Consider the following 22,117-nt stretch of genomic DNA (forward strand, 5'->3'; position numbering starts at 1 on the left):
TGTGAATCTTTAGTACTGCCAGTCTTCTTGCTGGCAGACACTATAAAACATAAGCAATGGGTTCCTATAGAAGTGATAAATAGTGGCTCTATCCACCACATTCCAGTGACTATCCATTACTTGCACACTGTGTATTACCACCTCACCTTACTTCAGACAGATGGTATTAAATATAAAGAAACACCAAACACTGACAGAAATGCACTTGGTTCTCCAGATAGCAGATGCTTACGAATATTCTCTGTTTTCTCTTCTGATGTAGAGAGAGCGCCATCACTCAGCTTCCTTGAAGTCTGTGTTTTCTGTTTTGCTCTGTGTATTTTTGGCTCCTGGATCCACGCATGCTTCATTGCTTCATCGGGAGTCATGCGCAGAGCAGGTTCCCACCTTAAATCCATGGTACACAAATAGTTATTTAACAACAGTTTGAACTGAAAGTCAGTTTAAGCCAAAATACTCGGTATTGTCTTCTGAAAGTCATTTCATGAGGACATTTTTTGAAACAAAAGAATTTTAACTGAAAACAAGGAAAAATCTTATGTGATCTTCTCCATCCTTCTAAACTTTGTATTTACTCCAGCACTGTGTGCTTTGCTGATCAAACCCTCTGCAGTATCAAACCAATTTGAATATGCAGTTCACGGTGTTATCAGGGTAGGGACTCTACTGAATAATTGTTTCAAGGTTTTCACATTCTGTCAATGCAAGCTCCAAGAAAGGGATAACAAATAAGACATAGGGTAATTCACTAAAAGATATGTCTTCCCTAATTTAACTGCACCTGAAACTACCGTAAAGGCTTAGTGTAGCAAAACTGAGGTAAGATCTTATTATGGAAACGAAAGGTGACTTTATTTTTTTTCCAAAATCTCTACATTGACTTCATCCTCTCACGGGTTTCATTTATTCAGTTCTCACACCCACATACTCACAAGTGCCAAGTGTTCTGGCCAAGACCACTTGTGTGTCACTCAGAGGACAAGGGTTGTCAGCTACTGAGTCCTCATCACATCTCTGGAGTCCTTGATTGGTGACGATGTATTAGTCTTTAGACAGATCTTTTACATCCTTTAGGAGTCAGCTGCTGTTTGGGCACGGTCCTTCAGATCAGAACCGTGCTGACTTCAGTCTCCATAAATGTTAGGCAAGGTAGCTACTCATGTCTATTTTGCCTTGTATTTTGGAACATATGTTTGTTTTCCTTTCGGGCTAACAGGAAAATGAACAGCATATGTGATATTCTGCAACCTAGTCGCCATGCAATTGCGGTGAGCTTTGAGATTTCTCACTGCTGGTCACCTGCGCTGCGGTCTCACCAGAGTGAGAGACTGCAGGCTTCCTGACTGCGACACAGACAACATGCTCCCCAGTTTTACAGGCGGGAGCACTGTCCTTTGTTACCAATACACACCTTTCTTTCAATCCCTGTTCTACTGTTTCTTCCAGTGCTTAAACACGCATACCTTTCCATTCATACTGCATTCCTATCAATCCTAATATTTCTGTTACTAATCTCTACATGAGTTGCAGACTATTTCATTCTGTTTTCTCTAATTTCAGTGCTGTCCAGAACTGTACAGATATAATGTAGGAAAAAAAAGATATTCTTGTCATCACAAGAGCTGATTGAATATATTTTTTTTTTGGTCTGATGTGTTCATCCACAAAACAGGTGCATATAAGTTGAACACAACTGTTTGTGAAGTCATGGCAAATGTATCAGGCTGCTTTGCACAGACACAGATCGACAACTGAAACAGACAAAATAATTCAGTTCTTTTCTGTCTCAAAAAGAGTTTTCATTTCAAACCTTACTTCATTCCTTTGAAAATTTAAACAATCCAAACACATAACATTTTTTTCTGTGTGACCTGAAATGACTTGTGTACAGGTTTTTTTTTCTTCACTGAAATGATTTCCTAAATGTTCTGATGCAGCTAGCAAACCAAAAAGAATCAATGATTCATACAGCTTTAGCAAGCAGAGAACATTAAAAACACCTCTCTTGTGAAACAGGGAGGGATGACCGTTTTTTTCATGTAACCACAAGTTAGCATGGATTTCTTTAGGAAAGTACTACTAAAATGCTAGAAAGAACCTTACAGTCAGTGCTAAAGAAGATGCAAAAAAATAACCTTGCACAAGATACAGGTTAACACTGGAAAAGGTATGGGACCAGCTTCTGGTACCGCTACACAGTACAAATTAGGATCCAAGCTCACCCTGAAGGCTTTACTGAAAGCCTGAAACCTCTATGCAAGAGGTCAGTATTTAAGGCAACCAGACAAAAGTTTGTTCCTACGTGCTCAGTCTTTTAGTTTGCTCCATGACTAAAACCTCGTTAGTAGCCATCTCCCAAGCAAAAAGACCTATTAGTGAAATGACACCTCATATCAGCAGGGTCCATGGAGTCCCATCCTGTAAAATGCTTAGTAACCCGACTGCCTTGGAAAAGACACATGATCATGTTTGAGCCACAAAATAGTTTTGCTTCTCCCACATTATTGTATTACATTATTATTCATTTATTAAAAAGTCCCATTTACTTGGTGATGACAGATGATACCCTGATGATGCTAAATCACATCTCTCTTTCCCCAACTTTAGCACCGACACTCTCACCATCAGTGTGTTTCACTATCAGAACAGGTTGCCCCAAGAGGCTGTGGATCTCCCTCTTTGGAGATACTCAGGACCTGACCAGACAAGGTCCTGAGCAACCTGCTCCAAGTTTGCTCTGCTTTGAGTGGCAGGGTGGGCTAGATGACTTCCAGAGGTCCCTTCCAACCTAAATTATTCTGTGATACTAGGCAAAAAGTTCCTGGCGTAGAGAATCTGTGGGATTTCTACCTTGTGTGAAGACTGTTAATTATTACACGTTATTTGCATTTATGAGTTCACAAAAATGTTCAAATCTTCCATTTCCTTTAAGAAAACAGCTGTGGACCAGGTATTCAGTAGCAAAATCCTTGACTGCAGTAAAGTCGAAGTTTATCCTAGAATGACAGGATCTGAGATGTATTAGACTCTTCTCTCATTCTGAGCTCCAGTGATTTATAAAAATCCATTCCAATCAAGAGAATGAAAAAATGCAGTATATCAAATAATTCTTCAAATGTGCAAGAAAAACAAGTGTAACTATGATAAGCACAAACAAGTCTTAAATCATCATGAAACCTACAAGGTAACACTCTGGTAACTGAGCTAAGTAATTCTCCACGCTAACTGCCACATTCAAGAGGAAGCAAGAAAACAATACCATTGACTCCGGGGTGGAGACATGGCTGAATGTACTTTGCCTTTTTATCCTCTGCTATGGGGGAGGCGTATAGTGTACTGGAACTAAAAAAGAGTCTAATCTCACTCAAGGGAACATGCACGCAGAGAGCAAGATCTTTGTGAGCAGGTACTCAAAGAAGCAGAATTGTTTTCATACATACACCACAGCATATCACCTAATTGCCATTCCGAAGACCTAGCACAGAAAATATAGTCAAGACATTCAAGCCAGCTAAGTCAGCTCCCAATATAACTCCTCCTGGAGGAAACTGAATGACTTTCTTTCCACTGAAGCAGGAGTTAGATTTAAGTACAAACTCAAACTTTGATCTCCAGATATGCACTGCCTTGGGGCGTTGCATTACCATTATTTATGTTATCTGAATGAACTTTTGTCTCAGATGAAACATAAAGGATTTAACACAAAGGCCTCAATGGGTAAAAGCTATTGCTTTTAGAGTTTAGTCTCCAGCATCAGAAGATGAAGATCTGCTTTTAGATATGATGATCTCAGCTCTCTTTTGAACCTTGGACTAATCCCATAGAGCCTTTTTGTGCAATGTTTTCTCCCTGCAATAAGCTGTGAATATAATAATTATCCAAATGCTACCATAAGGAAAACAGAAAAAGAAAAACCAACTCAAAACTCCACACCAAAAAACCCCAACAGATTCAAAGATTTTAAAGGCACAAGGAGAATGAAAACAGAGTCAAAACTAGCCTGCTGCTTATAAGTCAAAACTATGAACTCACATTAGACATCCTTTCAGAAAGTCCAAGAAACCAGCATCATGGGTTTTCAGTACTGTGCTTAGATCCTTGGAGTCTGGGCATCTCTTTTTTCCCTTGCTGTTAGTTATGGATTTAGGAAAACCTTTGGAATCTTAAAGAAATAAAGACATGCTCAAAAAAAATACGTTAAAAATCCTCACCGAGTCTTTAAGAGAGTTGCAAAAACAGTACCCATATCCATCCCACTAACTCCACTTTTGCTCTATTGGCTTGATAGCCTGCCAGAAAACAATACTGGTTACATCCTAAAGACCACAACCTGCACTGTGGTTTTTTGTTTGTTTTGTGTAATTTCCAAAAACAAATTATACCCGGAGAAATGAACTTAATCTAAATAAATTAGTTCCCAAAGCCCACGGCGTTCCTTTTAGCAATAATGTTTTTAAGGAGTAACAGTGGAATGGATTTACCAATCCCTTCCCTATCAATTTGGCAACAAAATGTCCATAAAACATGAAAAGGGCAGTACCAGGTTCATTTGTAGCTTCATGTTACCTATTAATTTCTTTTTAATACCTCTTCCTGAAAGAAGTTTTGTCATCTAAGACGCAGCAAAGGTTCTCTGACTCTATTCTCTACCAGTGATATTAACTAGGGATTAACTACCAGGGAGGAATCCCACAAGGACAAACAATCACAAGCAGTTACCAAAGAACGTTCGCTTTCTTGATGCAGCCTGGATAAAATCGGTTGGTGGAAGACCCAATACCTTCAACACAGAAAATGAATTAATGGAGTTAATCTTCATTTCACAAACATACGTAACAACTGTCAGGAGAGATGAGGTATTTCAACCACCTCCTTACGAAAAGAAGCTGAATGTAGGAGTTTACTGTGAAATGTCTACAAACCATTTCCTCATGTCATTTATTGTGGAAGGAATTAAGGGATTCCGTAAAGATTTCTTACATAGAAAATGTGATCTTATAAGGGGTGACCCTGGGATCTTCACTACCACAGAAGACTCTAAGAACAAGCATCTCTGTTAATGACACATGGAGAGATGCCATCTTTGAGAAATCTTGTACAAACTAACACAGCACTAGAAGGATCTGAACTTGGGGCTGAGTTCGACATCAGGTTGAAGTTTAGTGATTGTATAGACTATGTAACTTGCTTTCATGGGTCAGTTTTGCACCTATTCTAACACTTGCACTGGGTAGATGATCTGAGGTATAAGTTGTCAGAGTACATTCCTAAAAGTCTTTGAAGAACAGTTACAAAGTTGACAGAGCCAAACTCCTTGGTAGGGGCAGCCAGTGTAAGAAGAGGCAACATCCACAAATTGTGGCTTGATAAGTTCAGGGTGGCTATTAGGAAAAACTTTTTCACCAGGAGAGTAGAGCAGGAGTTGAGCAGGACACCCAGAGAGTTTCTACTCAAGTAGTTGAGGTTTTCAGGATTTGCTAGACACAGCTGACTAATCAAATGCTAGCAAAAATACCTCTCTCAGCAGGAGTTTGGACTAAGGAGATCCAATTCAACCCACACATGATTCCTAAGAGGAGATGAGCCTGTTGTAATTGCTTTTCCTTTGCCTTAGATATTCTTCTTCTGGTCTAACTTCTCCATAAAAATTCTGACCAGACTATAATATGTTTCCTTCAGAAGCAAGACAGTGAGTGTACAAAGCAGTGTTTGGCACATGAAATAGAAATAACAGTTTTGCACTAGAGCCCGTCCTTCCAAAGAGTTCTTTGGCTGTAATAAACCTCTCCCTAAAAAGCCGGTCCATAGACAAATATACTTCAAGACTTCTTGACATTTCTCTTTGTTGCTGGCGGTGTAGTTTAACAAATGAGTATGTAATTCAAAAGTCAATCCCAAAAGTTACCTCCATGATGCAGGCAAGTTGGTCAACTTCATTTTCCCCTGGAAACAGTGGGTAGCCAGTGTAAAGCTCAGCTATGATACAGCCTAAGCTCCACATATCAACTGCCATAGCATAAGGATGACCAAGAATCACTTCAGGCGAGCGATAAAACCGGCTCTGAACATAGGTGTACACTATATCACAACAGAAAATCAGACAAGAAGCAAAATATCAGAAACGGGACAGAAATGCTGATTCCAGATTTCACAGAAAAGTGAAATACATGTTCAGGCACCAGATATCTACTCTATCCATTAGCTGCCATTAAGGGATTGCTCACATAGGCTGTAAAAACCTTTTCTATTTCTATCCTAAAATCAGTGGGTGATATGCTTTCCACTATATTTGGCAGTTGTTCTTCAACAACTTTAACTAAAAGAAATTATTCTACTAATGCTGTGATTCAGCTTATTCCATGTGCGTTTTCCTATTTGAAGGTCTTCCCCTTGCATCAATCAATAGTTCTCCATTGTCACAGGCTTGTGCTGTTGGAAATACTGGTTTCACTGACACCTAGGGAACATCTCCTGCTGCCTTCTGATTTCCCCATTAATGCATTATAGCCCCACAGTAGGTGTCAAAAGATCTCGTTCCAAGATTGGGACTCATCACAGTGAGCAGACTAATTTTACCTCTTGTCATTCAGACATCGGAACATGATTACAGCATGCAAACTCTCTTATTTTCTTATTCCTATCACTCTGCTGGTTGCTTTGTTTATATTCCTGCACTTCTTTGCATTCCCACGTATTCAACATCTTTCTGGAAGGAAAGTACCCTGAAAGGTAAGGCTGCACAATACGTGATTTCACTAAATCTGTGCAGGTGGAGAGTACCATGGTGGCAGTCTGTGTCTTTGTGCGTTTGACCAGTTGCATAATTGTCTGCTTTTTGTCATTTTTGTCACAAATAAATAACTGATGTTTTGGTTTCTAATCTCTAATCCTGTACCACTTTGAGGGTTGCACCAATTCTTATTTCAGCTGACAGTCTTCTCCGATATGCTCCATCTTTTCTTTCACTTGTTTTCAGTTTTAATTATTTGTTACTCTCCTCAAATATTTCGGGCTGTGTCTCAGATTGCACTCTACTCAAACATGGGCAAACCTAAAATTATTACCTGGTCCTATAAACATATGCTCCTGTAAATCTAATAGGCTGAATCCCAAAATATAAATAAATACATTTTGGCTCAGTTTATATATCAGTATTTCACAGGAAAACCCAAGCCATTTAAGACTGGTTTTGTTTTTCTAAATTAATAGAATGCAATACAGATTTCTTGTTTGTTTGGGGGGGTTGCTTGTTTGTTTTTAACAGAGTTAAAAATTTTAAAGTTAAAAGTTAAGAGTTAAAGTTAAGGGTTAAAAAATCCATTACAGGGTTTTTTTTCTTATCTCCTGCACATTCTGCTTAAATCTTTGATAGGAAAAAAACCCCAAAACTCAGACTTTCTAAACTTTTAGCATAGTTCCCATTGTCCCCATTGTATTAATCCAAAAAGTGCCAATTATAATTTAACCATCTCAATGGGAAAGGATCTCTGGACCTTATAAACTCCTTGTTAAGTGGGATTATCCTGATAGGCCCATTTCAGTTAACCACTCTTGCAAATGCAATTCTAATTTCAACAGCAGTCGAAGGGTTGATCAGGCCTGGGACAAAGAAAAAGCATGGTAATAGCTTTCTTACCTCCTACCAGTATTTGTTCCACCACCAATGGCTGAACAGTTCATCAGATTTTAATTAGGGGCATAGGCCACTATATTATCCTGGGGAACTACAGGCCTGTCAGTCTGACCATGGTGCTGGGGAAGGTCATGAAGCAAACTATCTTGGGTGCCATCACATGGCATGTACAGGACAACCAGGTGATCAGGCCCAGTCAGCATGGGTTTATGGAAGGCACGTCCTGCTTGACTCACCTGATCTCCTTCTATAACAAGATGATGCGGCTAGTGGATGAAGGAAAGGCCGTGAATGTTGTTTATTTGGACTTCAGTAAAGACTTTGACACTGGTTCCCACAGCATTCTCCTAGAGAAATTGGCTGTCATAGCTTGGGTGGCCATACTCTTCACTGGGTGAAAAACTGTCTGGAGGGCTGGGCCCAAAGAGTGGTGGTGAATGGAGTTAAATCCAGTTGGCGGCTGGTCACAAGTGGTGTTCTCCAGGGCTCAGTATTGGGGCCAGTTCTCTTTAATATCTTTATCAATGATCTGGACGAGGGGATTGAGTGTACCCTCAGTAAGTTTGCAGATGACACCAAGTTAGGTGGGAGCGTCGACCTGCTTGAGGGTAGAAGGGGTCTACAGAGTGATCTGGACACGCTGGATCGATGGGCCAAGGCCAATGGTATGAGGTTCAACAAGGTCAAGTGACAGGTCCTGCACTTGGGTCACAACAACCCCATGCAGTGCTACAGGCTTGGGGAGGACTGGCTGGAGGGCTGCCTGGCAGAAAAGGACCTGGGGATGTTGGTTGACAGCTGGCTGAATATGAGCCAGCAGTGTGCCCAGGTGGCCAAGGCCAACCATATCCTGGCCTGTATCAGAAATAGTGTGGCCAGCAGGACTAGGGAAGTAACCATCCCGCTGTACTCGGTGCTGATGAGGACCCACCTTGAATACTGTGCTCAGTTTTGGGCTCCTCACTACAAGAAAGACATTGAGGTGCTGCAGGGCATCCAAAGAAGAGCAACAAAGCTGGTGAGGGGTCTAGAGAACGAGTCTTATGAGGAGCAGCTGAGGGAAGTGGGGTTATTTAGTCTGCAGAAAAGGAGAGACCTTATCGCTCTCTATAACTACCTGAATGGAGGTTGTAGTGAGGTGGGTGTCAGTCTCTTTTTCCAAGTAACAAGTGACAGGACGAGAGGGAATAGCCTCAAGTTGTGTTATGGGAGGTTTAAATTGGATATTAGGAAAAAAATTCTTCACCGAAAGGATTGTCAAGCATTGAAACAGGCTACCCAGGGCAGTGGTTGAATTACCTCTTTAAATACCTCCCTGAAGGTATTTAAAAGATGTGTAGATGTGGTGCTTAGGGACGTGGTTTACTGGCGGACTTGGCAGTGTTAGGTTTATGGTTAGACTCAATGATCTTAAAGGTCTTTTCCAACCTAAATGGTTCTATGATTAGCTCAATCAAAGAAATAGTTTTTTCCACATTTTTTAAAATTAAGAAAGGTTATTAAGAGAATTACATCAACTTGACTTTTCTGCAAACCTCTTTGGTGTTCATAGCAGCTTGATCCAAAATCAATAACTTTAACTGAACCTTGGCCTTTGTGGTATAATAATATGTTCTCCTAAAGAGGAAAAAAAAATCACAGGGGAAAAAAAGGGATTTAGCACCATGTTAGGTTAGTGAATACTTCGGAAAAGAAGCAATGCATAACACATTGAGTTTACATTTATTTGTGTAATAAAAACTTATAACTTCAACTTCCTTGGGAATGCATTTGCTAACCTGTAGGCATCCAATAATGTGCAATTAACCTAAGCAGAGGGGAAATTTGCAAAGGTACCCAGTTTGAAGCTTAGCTAGACAGGGACACTAGTCCCTTACATACAATCCAAGCCACTGCACTGTGCAGTGTGCGGTGCTATCAAGGCACCAGCCAGTGAGAATGCTTGCTGTGTGAGCAGAGTGAGCTCCCCAAAACTCATTGTTGTTAATCTAGTAAAAGGCAAATGCATCTGGTTGCATGCTGGTGCTAAATTAACCAGAACCATCCTTTTGTAACCACAGAAAGTCCCTGCCCCATGAATGAGTCGTACTTCACAATTCTTCCCTTGATTGCTTTCAACCTTCTCCAGACTTTCTGTAAGCATACACCCCTCCACCTCACAACAGTGTGATGCAGAGATCTCATGGTAGGGATGAACAGAAGTGCTAGGGCCCTATGGATTATTGGCTGGGTGTAGATGGGTGCCGCACTGTGTGCCTACAATTCCAGCTTGAGAAGTAATTCTTAAACAGCTAGCTCAGGAATATGTGCACTGATGAGTAAACATAGCCTATTAGCTCTCGTCTGCAGAGTTGAATTTTATCATCATTAGAAATCTACCTAAATCAAGGATTCCCTTTGATTTCCTTTCTGATCATACAGTTTTCTCCACTTCTCAGCAGAGAGATGGCTACCTTTATCAACCAGTTTTAAAGTGATCATACATCAAAGCTTTGAAGGACTGAGCAGTTCCCTTGTCAAACAATGATAGGGCAGTTTCTTGGGCAATTAGTGGACTCATAAGGAAATACTGTGCATGACAGGAGGGAGAAGATGCTACAGATGAAAGTCAAGGCAAGGACTGACTTCCACTACGCAGGTGCTCTTGGTTCTGTTATGGGAGCGAGCATCCTCTCTCTGCAGCTAGATATTCCTTCGTGCTCCTGGTGGGACTCTGTCTCTAATACTGAATCTCTCATAATGCAAGGGAGTTGATTAACTGCAAAACCAGGTTTTGGAGGGCAATAATTACGTAGCATGTAGTCCAGAGGAACTCCATACTCTACCTTATGTTCAGAAATATCATAGGAGGCAGACGGAATAACAGATGTGAGTTTCAGGCAACATAAATTAAATTCATTAAAGTGTACAATTGTAGGATGAGAACAAAATTCTCTTTTAGTTAACTCACTCAATGTTCTCTAATATGTTACTCTATTTAAATACATACTACACTCATTGATCTTGTCAACCTCACTCCTTGCCAGTGATTGCCCGGAAACAGATTTCCTCTTGGGCCGATTGTTTCTGGTTAAGATATTTTGATTATCTTGCAAGCCTTCACTTCTCACTGCAAACTGGTCTGGCAAAGATGTTGGCAAGCCAATGGGTACAGACAGTATGTGACTCTTTCAACTTCTGAGTTGAGATACGTCAAGCAAAGTGCAAGCAGAATTTCATCCTTAGCATTTTTACCTGAGAGCCTATTTATTTATTTATTAATTTGTTTGTCCATTTGCAGTTTTGAAAAAGAAATCAAGAGAAACATTCACCCGAAATGAAAACATAATTAAAATACTTTAGAAATCTCACAAAATTGTAAAAAATTAAGATTTGGGCTTAAGGAGAATGGAAATGTTTCACCTAGCATGAATGCTTAGCAGATATAGCAGCAGGAATGGGATCACAGGTGCTCCTCCAGAAACAGGTGAGCACCCTAAATACTGTACTATAGAATTGCTTTGTCATTTACTAGGCTACCTAATTTTATAATTCTACATATGAAATTATACAGACTTAACAGGATAACCTGAAACAGTCTGCTTTGGGAATGTCTCCTTGCATTATAATGTCCCTCATATTGAAATACTTAATTTCACAAGTACTTTATTCTTTCTCTAAGCAAAAAGTCATTTCATTCATATTTGCATACATTTTGGCAACCAGATAATCATGTATAAACTGAATCAATGTATAAACAGTGTATAAACTGAATCAATGGAAAGAATCACTCAAATCTAGTACTAATACTATGTGAAATATACTATAGCTTATGTACAAATATCCTACTGAGTTTTAAGGATTCTTCTGAGATTTCCACTCGATCAACAAAAAATAGGATGAAGTTTATGTATTCCGTACAGTATAATAGTTTATGAAATGACTGTACTTACAGGCTTCAGATCACAGTGAATGATTCTTTCCTGGTAGAGCACTTGTAAACATCTCAGAACGCACTGAGTGAAGTGTCGAATTAAAGACAAACTGAAACCTTGGAAATTGTTCTTTTTGATCAACTCATACAAATTTATTCTGCGGGCGTTGTGGGGGTGGAAGAAGAAGAAGACAGAAAGCAGAAAAAAGATTAGGGAACTTATTTTTAACGGCATTAGTTTACAGTGCATTAAGAGAGTATTTAGCCTTCCTACATGAGGGAGAGAGTATTTATGTCTTCCTACATGAGGGAGGACTCACGCAAAAGAAAATGACTTAGCTATTTTCTTCCTTGAGATTGCTGTTCTGCACGTAATATGCACAAACACCTCCCTGAGCCTCCAGATCTAAAGAAGACATAATGTCAATGGCCTTGCTTGCTTGCTGGCTAAACTCAGTGCTGTTATGCGGCTGTGCTGTTTTTCACCAAGAACAACTACCATTCAGAAACTGAGAGAAATAAATTTTCTTCAGTCTCCTTTCTCTGTCATTTGTCTTTGCTTTGTCACCTTGTGCAAACCCTTTTTGTCTGAAGAGTCTTTAATCAGCAGTAAAACTTTCTAGATAAATAACCCCATGAATTCAGGTCTCGTTAGGTTTTTGTATTTTTCCTGTCACCATCATATCTTAGCTCCTTCCAGGAGGATGTTGCTAACTTCTGCCAAGTGTGGTTTGGCAACATATAAATGCTGCCCTGAGACCCTGGGGGCACCACCAGCCCTGATGGCCCTGCCCAGTAGCCAGGGGTTCCCCCCACCTGCTCACGGCCCAGGTCCCCATGTCAGCCCCACGGGGCCATCAGCGCCTGCCCCTGTGACACCACAGCAGGGCCGGTCTCCAGTTCCCCTGCTATGGGTCCTCCCAAGCTGGGCCCACCCATGGACCTATGTCCTTGCCCAGCCTCAGCCTGTCCCTGTCCCCAGGGAGGTGCCCAATGCCCAGGGCTGGGGCTGCCATGGTGTGCCCCAGCTTCCCTGCTCCTGGCTGCCAGGCCCTGCCCTGAGGGAGCCCCCACAGCTCCCTTTGCCAGAGCCCCAGGGAGCCCCCAGCCTGGGGTGCGCCCTGACAAGTACTGAGTGCTCAATGTGTGGCCATTCTTCGGAGGAGGAAATGGCCACAGTGATGGTGGCTATTAAAGGGATGCACAAGCTTGTCCTCAGCAGTATGATCTCCAGAGGTGTCCTCAGCAGGACACAAGCAACTGTAGCTTTCTGCCTTCCCCGCTTGTGCATCCACTGGTGTAAGGCAAGGCCCATTCCTTCAGAAGTAAATGAAGTTAGCAGGACTTGATGGAGAATAAAGTTCACAGGTTAAGGGGTTTTCACTATATTTTAGAAGCACGAAATATGTCACCAGACAAATATTTTTACATCACAACCAGTCTTCAACTCTTCTGTAAAGAGCTGAACATGGTGGCTATCCCATGAACGTTTTCCTACAAGTTTCCTAGCAGCTTTCTGAAAAAACTGGGCTGTTTTTTTCCTGGAGAGGAGGAGTCGACTCTTACCCCTCTGTGTCTGTTTGAGATCAAGCCTTCTATACCATGAATCTTCAGCAAGGGCTAGAACATGTGCAACAATGGGGCTTTACTTCAAGGGATGAGGGACCATGGATAACCTCTGTAATCCCACTTTGATGCTCTGATTACAAGGAGGCTGGCCAATAAAATGGTCTGACTTCCCTAAAATTTCTCCAAAATTCCTCCTAAGATATGTCCTGCAGCATACATTCATAGAAAGCAAGATACAGCTATACTTTTGAATTATTTAATATTATTCATATTTATATACCCTGAAGTTTACTAGTCATTAATTCACTGTTCTACTCTTTTTCCCCTTAGGTCTTTCAGGGGAGAAGACTTCAATGCACAGCACAGAAAATAAGGGATGGATCATGTCTGTGTGAAGTCTGTATTTAAACAGTATTCCTTTCTGTTAACATTAAGAGAAGTAAATTCTTCCAAAGAGGGCACAAAAATTAAATCTTGTAAAGCACAAGATCTACAGTGTTCCTTAAGATTTGTGTAAAGGAAAGTATACTTTACCCCAGCAGTTCAAAGGAAATACAGAAGTGATTGCGAAAGTAGAAGTATTCCTTCATGTGGATGATATTGTGAGTATCATCTTTGTCCTTCTTCAGGAGAGCATCAAGGATCTTCACTTCTACCAAAGCCTGGCTGTGAAATCTGAAATATCACAGGACATGGGAACGGTAACATTAACTCAATCTAGCATTTGTGGCAATACAAATGTTACAAACACCACAATCTTACTGTAAACTCAACATGTGGTGCTGTGATTAAAAATCCACCATTCACCCCTGTTAACTACTGTAACTTTGATTCATTATGTTTGTTGCCTAGTCTAAATACACTGGCCTTATATAGCATTTAAGAGTAGTTATTTTGACGTGTCTGAAAAAAATATTTAAATGAAAAACAGTTCAAATGAGCATCCAGAGTAAAATCCTAGTGCTTTCAAGATCCATAGGAATGCTTCCATTTAGTCAAACAAGGTCATATTTCACACCAACCCCAGTAAGACTGACAGTTTTGAAGAGCACCTTTACATTTAGCGTTCACTGAGCAGGAAAAGTGAACAGATAAAACTGTTGCTGCAGTCAACAGCATCATTCTCATCAGCTTCATTGACTCTGGTTCAAGCTAAACTCAACTAAAAATTGGTAACCAGTCACATAAGAAGCAGAGGTTGCTTAGGACCGTAGTGTAGAATTTTTTGTGTTAAAATGAGCAACTGGAGCCTCCCAGCGTATTCCTCTGGTTTTGTTGTCTTGTGGGGGAATGTAGGCTCCCAGCTCTCAGTCACGCAGGGCTGGTTACCTGTGCTGTGTATTAACTGTGTCACAGATACAGAGACTTGCTTGTTAAGTCTGGAAAAACTGTGCCTGCTTTCATAGATTGTGTCTCCACTGGGTCCAGGCCAGTTCTGAATCCCTGACATCGCCTTTCTTCACTCTGTTCGCACTGTGTCTAATGAAAGCCTGAGGTACAGTGGGTTTGATGTTGCTTTGTTCACATTATCCCAGATTGCCACTGCCTATATAACAGAGAGCTGATTGTGCTGATTTAAAATCAACAGATGTCTCACCTTTTCTTATTCCTTATTATTTTCAGTGCCACTAATTCATTGGTTTTATGATCCAAGCATTTAGCCACCTGCCCAAATGAACCTTTCCCAATCACCTCCAACACTTCATATCGGTACGCGATGTGGTCATGCAAAACCTTCAAAAGAAAACAAATAGTTCAGATTCAGATAGTATGAAAAAGATCAGGCTTTAAAGCATTTCGTGCATGTGAGTTTACTTTCTGTGAAAGATGTGAGACTGGTAGCAAGTGAAGTCTACATTAAACAAGGCTGACAGAGAAAATAACAAATGCATGCTTCATTAATCCACCTACTTTCCATCCATCCTGAATCTCTCTTTAGGATTCTCTTCCGAGCTTTAAAGTGATTGGTACTGATGTTTTCACTATGTGAATATTTATCTTATAGAAAGAACATTTATCTCACATGGATCACTTAAGAGTTGGCAGACAGTCACAACAAACTCATTGAGCTGCAAACTAATACCATAATTTTTCCACTTACCTTTAAGTAGGAACCATGCTCATCATCGTAACAATTATTATTCTGGGTTTCAGGCAAACCTTCAATTTTTTTAGCTTCCAGCCCAAGAAACCATAGCTCTGTATAATTGAAAATTTCTTTTTGCTCATAGACTGTTAACTGGTTTCTAAAATATTTCAAGGCTTCTAAATCAGAAAAAAAAAAAAGAATATAAAACCAAAATTCAATAAAATGTCAGAAACCTGATGGTAAATTGCTTTTACAATGGAACATTTTATAGTAGAGTATGCCACTTCAAGCAGGAGGCTGAGTAGCTGACTGTTAGAGGTCCCTTCCAACCAACATTTCTATGATTCTACAATGTTGGCATTTTGCATAAATTTATGTTTCTTTTTCTGACTTACAGTATTGTGTTCAACAAAACATTCATCATCTGTCAGAAAGACTTTTAAGAAAACTTAGGTAAAAGTTATTTGATTCTGAGCAAAGCTATGTACCTAGATGTTTTTGAAAATCCCATCTGTTGTCTATCTGCTTCAGCAAGCTTTATAGCTTACGTAAAAAAATGGTGTGTTTTTATTGGTTTGATTGTTGTATTTATAAAATGGCAGTAAGCTTTAGTTAAGCAAAGCTTTCAAGTACTTGTTTTTCTGATATAAAATGTCAAGTTTAGATGCATAAGATTAGGAATTAAATGGGGCCCAAATCTGCCGTTCTTCTAGTTCAGATTCTTCCTGCATAGAAACATTTCAGCTACCCTAACACCTCCACTTACATCATTTAAATCTAGATAAATAATCAGACGGTAGCGTTACAAATCAAAGTGTTCTCTAGGCATGCATGTGGGTGTTCTGTTAAACAGTGGCAGATCTTCATCCACTAATGCAGGGATGCTAACTAATTTAAAAGAAAAAGGCCACTACTTTTTTTTTTTTCCTAGACTCCTTCTAAAAATAAATTAACTCTGCCAGAAACTTTCTAGATCTGAGAACACCAAAAATGCAATTTATCCCACATTGATAAAATGTGATACAGCTACAAGCAAGTGGGAAATTATCACCGTACTAGAATATTGCTGTCAGCTACATGACCTGCCATAAGTCTTAGACAAATATACATTTTTTTTGTATAATGCATACTTCTCTCATTTATATATTTGTGTCAGTGTATTCATTCTCCTATTGCATACATCCCCAAGTAGGATTTTTATAAGTCACCAAACCCATCCATATTCCTTTCCTCCAAACTGTTTGTAAAATATTTCAGTGACCATTTAGCGTGGAACCTCTGGTCACTGTGTATCCTGACTGCATACACTCCCTATCTGTGGAGGCAACCTGTCACTCCAGTCTTTTTAGCACGCTCTATGTTCTACCTGAAGCTGTCATAGGCAGTTTGACATTGATGCTGGTGCTTTCCAGTTCTGATGGTTTTGTCTGGGCTCTGGTATCACTTTCAGGAAGGCTGTCCAGAAAGTTAAATTGGGAAAAATTGCCTTGACTTCCGTTTTCCTGCCAAACAAAAATAAAACCAAACAGGTAAGTTTTGCTTCCAGGTATTTTGATGAACATTCAACTAATCTGCAATTGTATAAATATATACAAAAATATATTGAAAAATGCTATGATCCCAAAGACAAATCTGTGAGGTATCTATTTTGGATTTGTTGAGTGTCAGCCTCATGCTGAGACAGAACAAGCGTGCTTGGGGACTAGAATGCCCTGCTTACCCAGAGAGCAAATTGTGGCAATAGCATTAGAGGCTATTGGATCGCAGAAAGATAAATCTCTAAATAAAAGAAGGAAGTTGACACAGAAGGTGTGGTTGACACGCTGGAAGGAAGGGATGCCATCCAGAGGGACCCTGACAGGCTTGAGAGGCAGGCCCGTGCAAACCTCATGAAGTTCAACAATGGCAAGTGCAAGGTCCTACACCTGGGTCATGGCAATCCCAGGCACAAAGACAGGTTGTGTGGAGAATGGGTTGAGAGCAGCCCTGAGGAGGACTTGGGGGTTCTGGTGGGTGAGAAGCTCAACATGAGCAGGCAATGCGCACTTGCAGCCCAGAAAGCCAACCGCATCCTGGGCTGCATCAAAAGAAGTGTGGCCAGCAGGTCGAGGGAGGAGATTCTGCCTCTCTACTCTACTCTGGTGAGACCCCACCTGGAGTACTGCGTCCAGCTCTGGAGTCCTCAGCACAGGAAGGACATGGACCTGTTGGAACAGGTCCAGCAGAGGACCACAAAGATGATCAGAGGGCTGTAGCACCTCTGCTACGAGGACAGGCTGAGAGAGTTGGGGTTGTTCAGCCTGGAGAAGAGAAGGCTCCAGGGAGACCTTATAGCAGCCTTCCAGTACCTAAAGGGGGCCTACAGGAAGGATTGGAGGGACTCTTTATCAGGGAGTGTAGTGATAGGGTGAGGGGTAACAGTTTTAAACTGAGAACGGGGAGATTTAGATTGGATATCAGGAAGAAATTCTTTACTGTGAGGGTGGTGAGGCACTGGAACAGGCTGCCCAGGGAAGTTGTGGATGCCCCGTCCCTGGAAGTGTTCAAGGCCAGGCTGGATGGGGCTTTGAGCAGCCTGGTCTAGTGGGAGGTGTCCCTGCCCAAGGCCGGGGGTTGGAACTAGATGATCTTTAAGGTCGCTTCCAACTCCAACCATTCTATGATTCTGTGAACTTCATCTTCCAGGTTCATTCAATGCATGGGCACTCACTTTCTATAAATGCTACGTTTGATTAAGTTGCAGTAACTTGGATGAGCCAGGGAAAGGTCTATGTCCAGCCGTCTGAGTACAGAGGGCAGGAAAGATAGAATAATAGACAATATCCATCTCAGATTTCTATGTGGGCATATCCACTGAAGAGTTGTGCTAGAATCCTTGAGATTGCTTGTGCAGCCCACAGAACTGCAGGCACACCAGCTTGGGTCTGCGCATATACACATTTGCAACAGAAACATCAAGACTGGTATGAATGGGGAATGAATGGGCCTGTGTGGGTGCGGAAACACTCGAAGGAACAAATTGCAGAAGAACAGATATACAGATGTACATCAGCAGCACATGTAGATTCTCAGGGGTCCCAGAATTGGAAAACAAAGAACAGGCTACAGAATCAAGCCATAAAGAGATGATGGAGGTTTAGATATAAAAGAGAGCCAGATAAGGAGACAGAAGACTGTGCTCTGGGATAAGGATGTAGGGTGTGAGGGCCCAGGTCATCTTCTTCTCAGTCCCTTCATTGAGGGGAAAAGACTCATCTGGAGACAATGGATCCAATGTATCAATACCTGTCTGAAGCTGCAGAGAGTGCTATGGCTTCTATGAACATAGGATGAGGAACAAGAACCGCTGAGCAGAAACAGCATCCATCTGATGAAGCAGGGCAAGTGCGCCTGCAATCAGCTTTCCTAACCTAGTGAGAATGTTTTTATTTAGGTACATTAGGGAACACGCATCATAACCTAAAGACCCTGATACACATAGGGTAATTCAGTCACCTCAGTATCTGCTGAAGTTGCAAAAGCATTCTGGAAGATTTCTGGACTGTGTTCTTAATGCCGGTTATCTGAGATGCATTGCTGAACCTGTTGCTCACATGCAAGGAACAATTTGTTGAGGATGTGAAGGCTATGGGAAGGGCAGCTTTGGTTGCAGTGACCATATGATTGTGGAGTTTAAAATCCTCAGAGGAGTGAGTGAGACAAGCGGTAGAACTACAAACGCTGATCTTCAGGAAAGCAACTTTTGGCTTGGTCAGGGATCTTCTCATCAAAAACACATGGAAGACTGCCCTGGAGGGCAAAGGAAATCAGGAGACCTCATTGATCTTCAAAGTTAATCTCCGTAAAGCACAAGTATAGTCCATTCCAACATGCAGAAAGTTAAGCAAACCTTGCTGAAGGCCAGCGTGGATGCAAAGGGAACTTCTGATCAGGTGCCAACACAGTAAGGAGGTAAAAAAACAGCGGAAGCAGGGATGGGTTATATGGGATAAATGCAAGAGACGCTACCTGAACATGCAGGCTTGTTTAGGAAAGCCAAACCTCAGCTGGAATTACAGCTAGCAAGGGATGTGAAAATCAATACGAACAGGTTTTGTAAGTACATCAACAGTAAAAAAGGAAGGCTTTGGGATATGTGAACCCACTGCCCAGTGGAATTTGGCACCTAGTGACCAAGGATTAGGAAAAGACTAAGGTACTCAATGCTTTTCATTGGTAAGTTTTGCCCTCAGGCCTCCCCAGTCCCTGAGTCTAGAAGTAGCGTTAGTGTAAAGAAGCATTACCTGCAGTAGAGGAAGATAGTTAGGGACCACTTAAGTAGCTGGACATACCTAAGTCTGCAGGACCAGATGGGATGGACCTGAGGGTGTGGAAAGAGCTGGCCAGTGTCATTGCAAGGCAGCTCACTGTCATCTTTGAAAGTTGATGGCAATCAGGAGCAGTTCCTGACCATTTGGAAAAGGCAAACATCACATCCACCTTCAAAAAGGGTAAGAAAAAGGCTTCAGAGAACGATAGACTGGTCAGCCTTAACTCAGTCCCTGGGAGGGCCAATTCCTCTTGGGAGCCATTTCCAACCAAATGAAAGACAAGAAGTTGATTTGGAACATCCAGTATGGATTTGCCAACATAAGTTGTGGGCAAATGGTGTTTGAACAACTTGATTACCTTCTCTGATGATGTGAGATGAGCTTGACCAATGAGAGAAATGCAGTGGATGTTGTATATTTTGACTTCAGGAAGACCTGTGACACTTTCTCCCACAATGTGCTTGAAGCCCAAAGAGTGAGACATGAACTGGATAAATGGATCATAATGTAAGTGGAAAATCATCTGGATGGTCAAGTTCCAAGGACTGCAATTGGTTACTGGCAGCATCCCTCAGGGATCAATACTAAGGCCAGTACAGTTTAGTGTCCATTAATGACCTGGACAATGCATGAGTTCACCCTCTCAAATCTACAGACCATAGCAGGGCTGCTATCCAAAGGGACTTCAGCAGGCTGGAAAAATGGGCTATGGGTATCTTCTAAAGTTGAACACAGACAAATGCTAAGTCCTGCACCCGGAACAGAATATACCCATGCAACAGGACAGGCTGGGGGACAACTGAAATGATGCATCTTTGCAGGGGAGGGCCAGACAAACACTGAACATGAGGTAGCGGTGTGCCTTTGTAGCAAAGAAGTCCAAACACGTCCCAGGCTGTGTTAGTAAGAGGATAGCCAGCAAGGTGGGAGAAGTGATCTCCGCCTCTATTCAGCATTTGTGAGACCACACTGGGAGTACTGTGTCTAGTCTGGGGTTTCACAGCACAAGGAAGGCAGGGACCAACCAGAGCAAATTCAGGGGAGAGGTCAGAGGATGGTCAGGAACCTGGAGCACATACTGTACAAGGAGAGGCTGCAGGAAATATATTTGTTCAGCCTGCAGAAGAGGAAGCTTCAGGAGTGAACTGCTGTCTGCAGTTACTTGACAGGATGATATATAGAAAGCAAAGACGGATTCTTTCCAGAGGTGCATGGTCCTAGGACAAAATGGGTATGCCACTAATGGACACAAGTTGCAACACAGGAAATGCTGATTAGATATTAGGAGAAACATTTTTTACGATGAGAGCGGTTCGCTATTGCAACAGGTTTCCCTGAGAAGCTGTGGACTCTCCATCCTTTGAGATATTCAGGACCCAAGTGGACAAGGCCCTGAGTAACCTGCTCCAAGTTTGCTTGGCTTGGAGTGGAAGGTTGGGCTAGATGTCTTCTGGAGGTCCTTTCCAAGCTAAATTATTCCTTAATTTATTTATAATTCCTCATCCTTTGAGGAAGTCCTGATGACTCAGAGAAGTGGGACAGGATGGAGACACAAAATATCAGTTTCTCTCAGTATCAGAAGGGTACAAAAGCTATATTCAAAAACCAGCACATGGTGATATAGTCCACCATGTCCTTGCAAGAAGTCCGGGCTGGTACCACCTGGATACATGCATCTTGGTGCTTGTGAGTTTTGGGTTAAGAATGTGTTAGTGCAAGTGAAAATGGGTTTGTTTTAAAAGAAAATCATCTTCCCATACTTGCATCTAACCTTGCTACTTTTTTTTTTTTTTTGGCAATATTAACTGCTACAAAAGCAGGACAACCAGGTATGAGTGACACCAGTTGAACAGCTCAAGTACAGCTCTGTGCTGCCACAGGTCAGTCCTACTGCCATCCTGCTGAGCCCCAGCTTGAGAACTCCACTGCTTCCCCATTCCGATACACACTCCCTCAGTTCATCAATGCTGTGCTATTTCTAAGGAAGAGTAAACAAAGAAGGTCTCCAAAACAGACAGCACATAATCATGCTTTCTAGACTGAAGTGTTTATTGTCCCCGGGCACTTCTAAACCAAGCAAAAGGCTTTCCTATTGGTGTTTTCACAGCTTCTTATAGAAGTCTACAAGTTCCATTTAAGAATAAAATAAAATAAAAACCCCACACCTCTGTAAAATGCTTGGGTCCAATCTTTTCACAGAAAATAAAATGGGGGGACGGTTCATTTTTCAGATGCAAAGCTTAATCATTGGCTTTTGTGGGAGTTGAGTGTAGGTTTGACTTATAAAGGCCACAGAACCAAGCTTTAAAAATAATGTAAATTATTTTGGAGACTAACCCATTCCACCTCATCATTCATGCTATTTTGCATTTTGTAGCTTCGCCCCCCTAACTAAATTAAATATTTTATAGTAGTAGCAAGCTGCCAATTTCAAAGTCAAAGTATTTGAGAAGACTCTTGACTTCCCAAATAAAACGCATTACGTGGGGACTTGCAGTGCAAGAGATCAGAAAAGACTTCATATCAGAGCCCTAAAGAACCTGTAAAATCTCTCAATAAAGAGACTCCATGGAAGTAGAAGAAAGGTGAAAAAGGGAGTGATC

The 22,117-nt window shown here is 41.4% G+C and overlaps 1 protein-coding gene across 2 annotated transcripts in view; it reads right to left on the minus strand.

The window, feature by feature from the left end:
* DYRK4 (dual specificity tyrosine phosphorylation regulated kinase 4) overlaps positions 1–22,117 on the minus strand; it is a 29,409-nt gene that overhangs the window by 715 nt on the left and 6,577 nt on the right. For both annotated transcript variants that reach the window (XM_074589177.1, XM_074589168.1), the window contains 10 exons: positions 16,571–16,706; positions 15,217–15,380; positions 14,713–14,849; positions 13,650–13,790; positions 11,566–11,704; positions 9,169–9,250; positions 5,906–6,078; positions 4,720–4,780; positions 4,033–4,162; positions 233–387 (listed from right to left, as the gene is read on the minus strand). In XM_074589177.1, the coding sequence (XP_074445278.1) occupies positions 233–387; positions 4,033–4,162; positions 4,720–4,780; positions 5,906–6,078; positions 9,169–9,250; positions 11,566–11,704; positions 13,650–13,790; positions 14,713–14,849; positions 15,217–15,380; positions 16,571–16,706 (1,318 nt within the window). The remainder of the gene's footprint in view (positions 1–232; positions 388–4,032; positions 4,163–4,719; positions 4,781–5,905; positions 6,079–9,168; positions 9,251–11,565; positions 11,705–13,649; positions 13,791–14,712; positions 14,850–15,216; positions 15,381–16,570; positions 16,707–22,117) is intronic.

Source organism: Larus michahellis, chromosome 1 (assembly GCF_964199755.1).
Source record: "Larus michahellis chromosome 1, bLarMic1.1, whole genome shotgun sequence".
Taxonomy (NCBI): Eukaryota; Metazoa; Chordata; class Aves; order Charadriiformes; family Laridae; genus Larus; species Larus michahellis.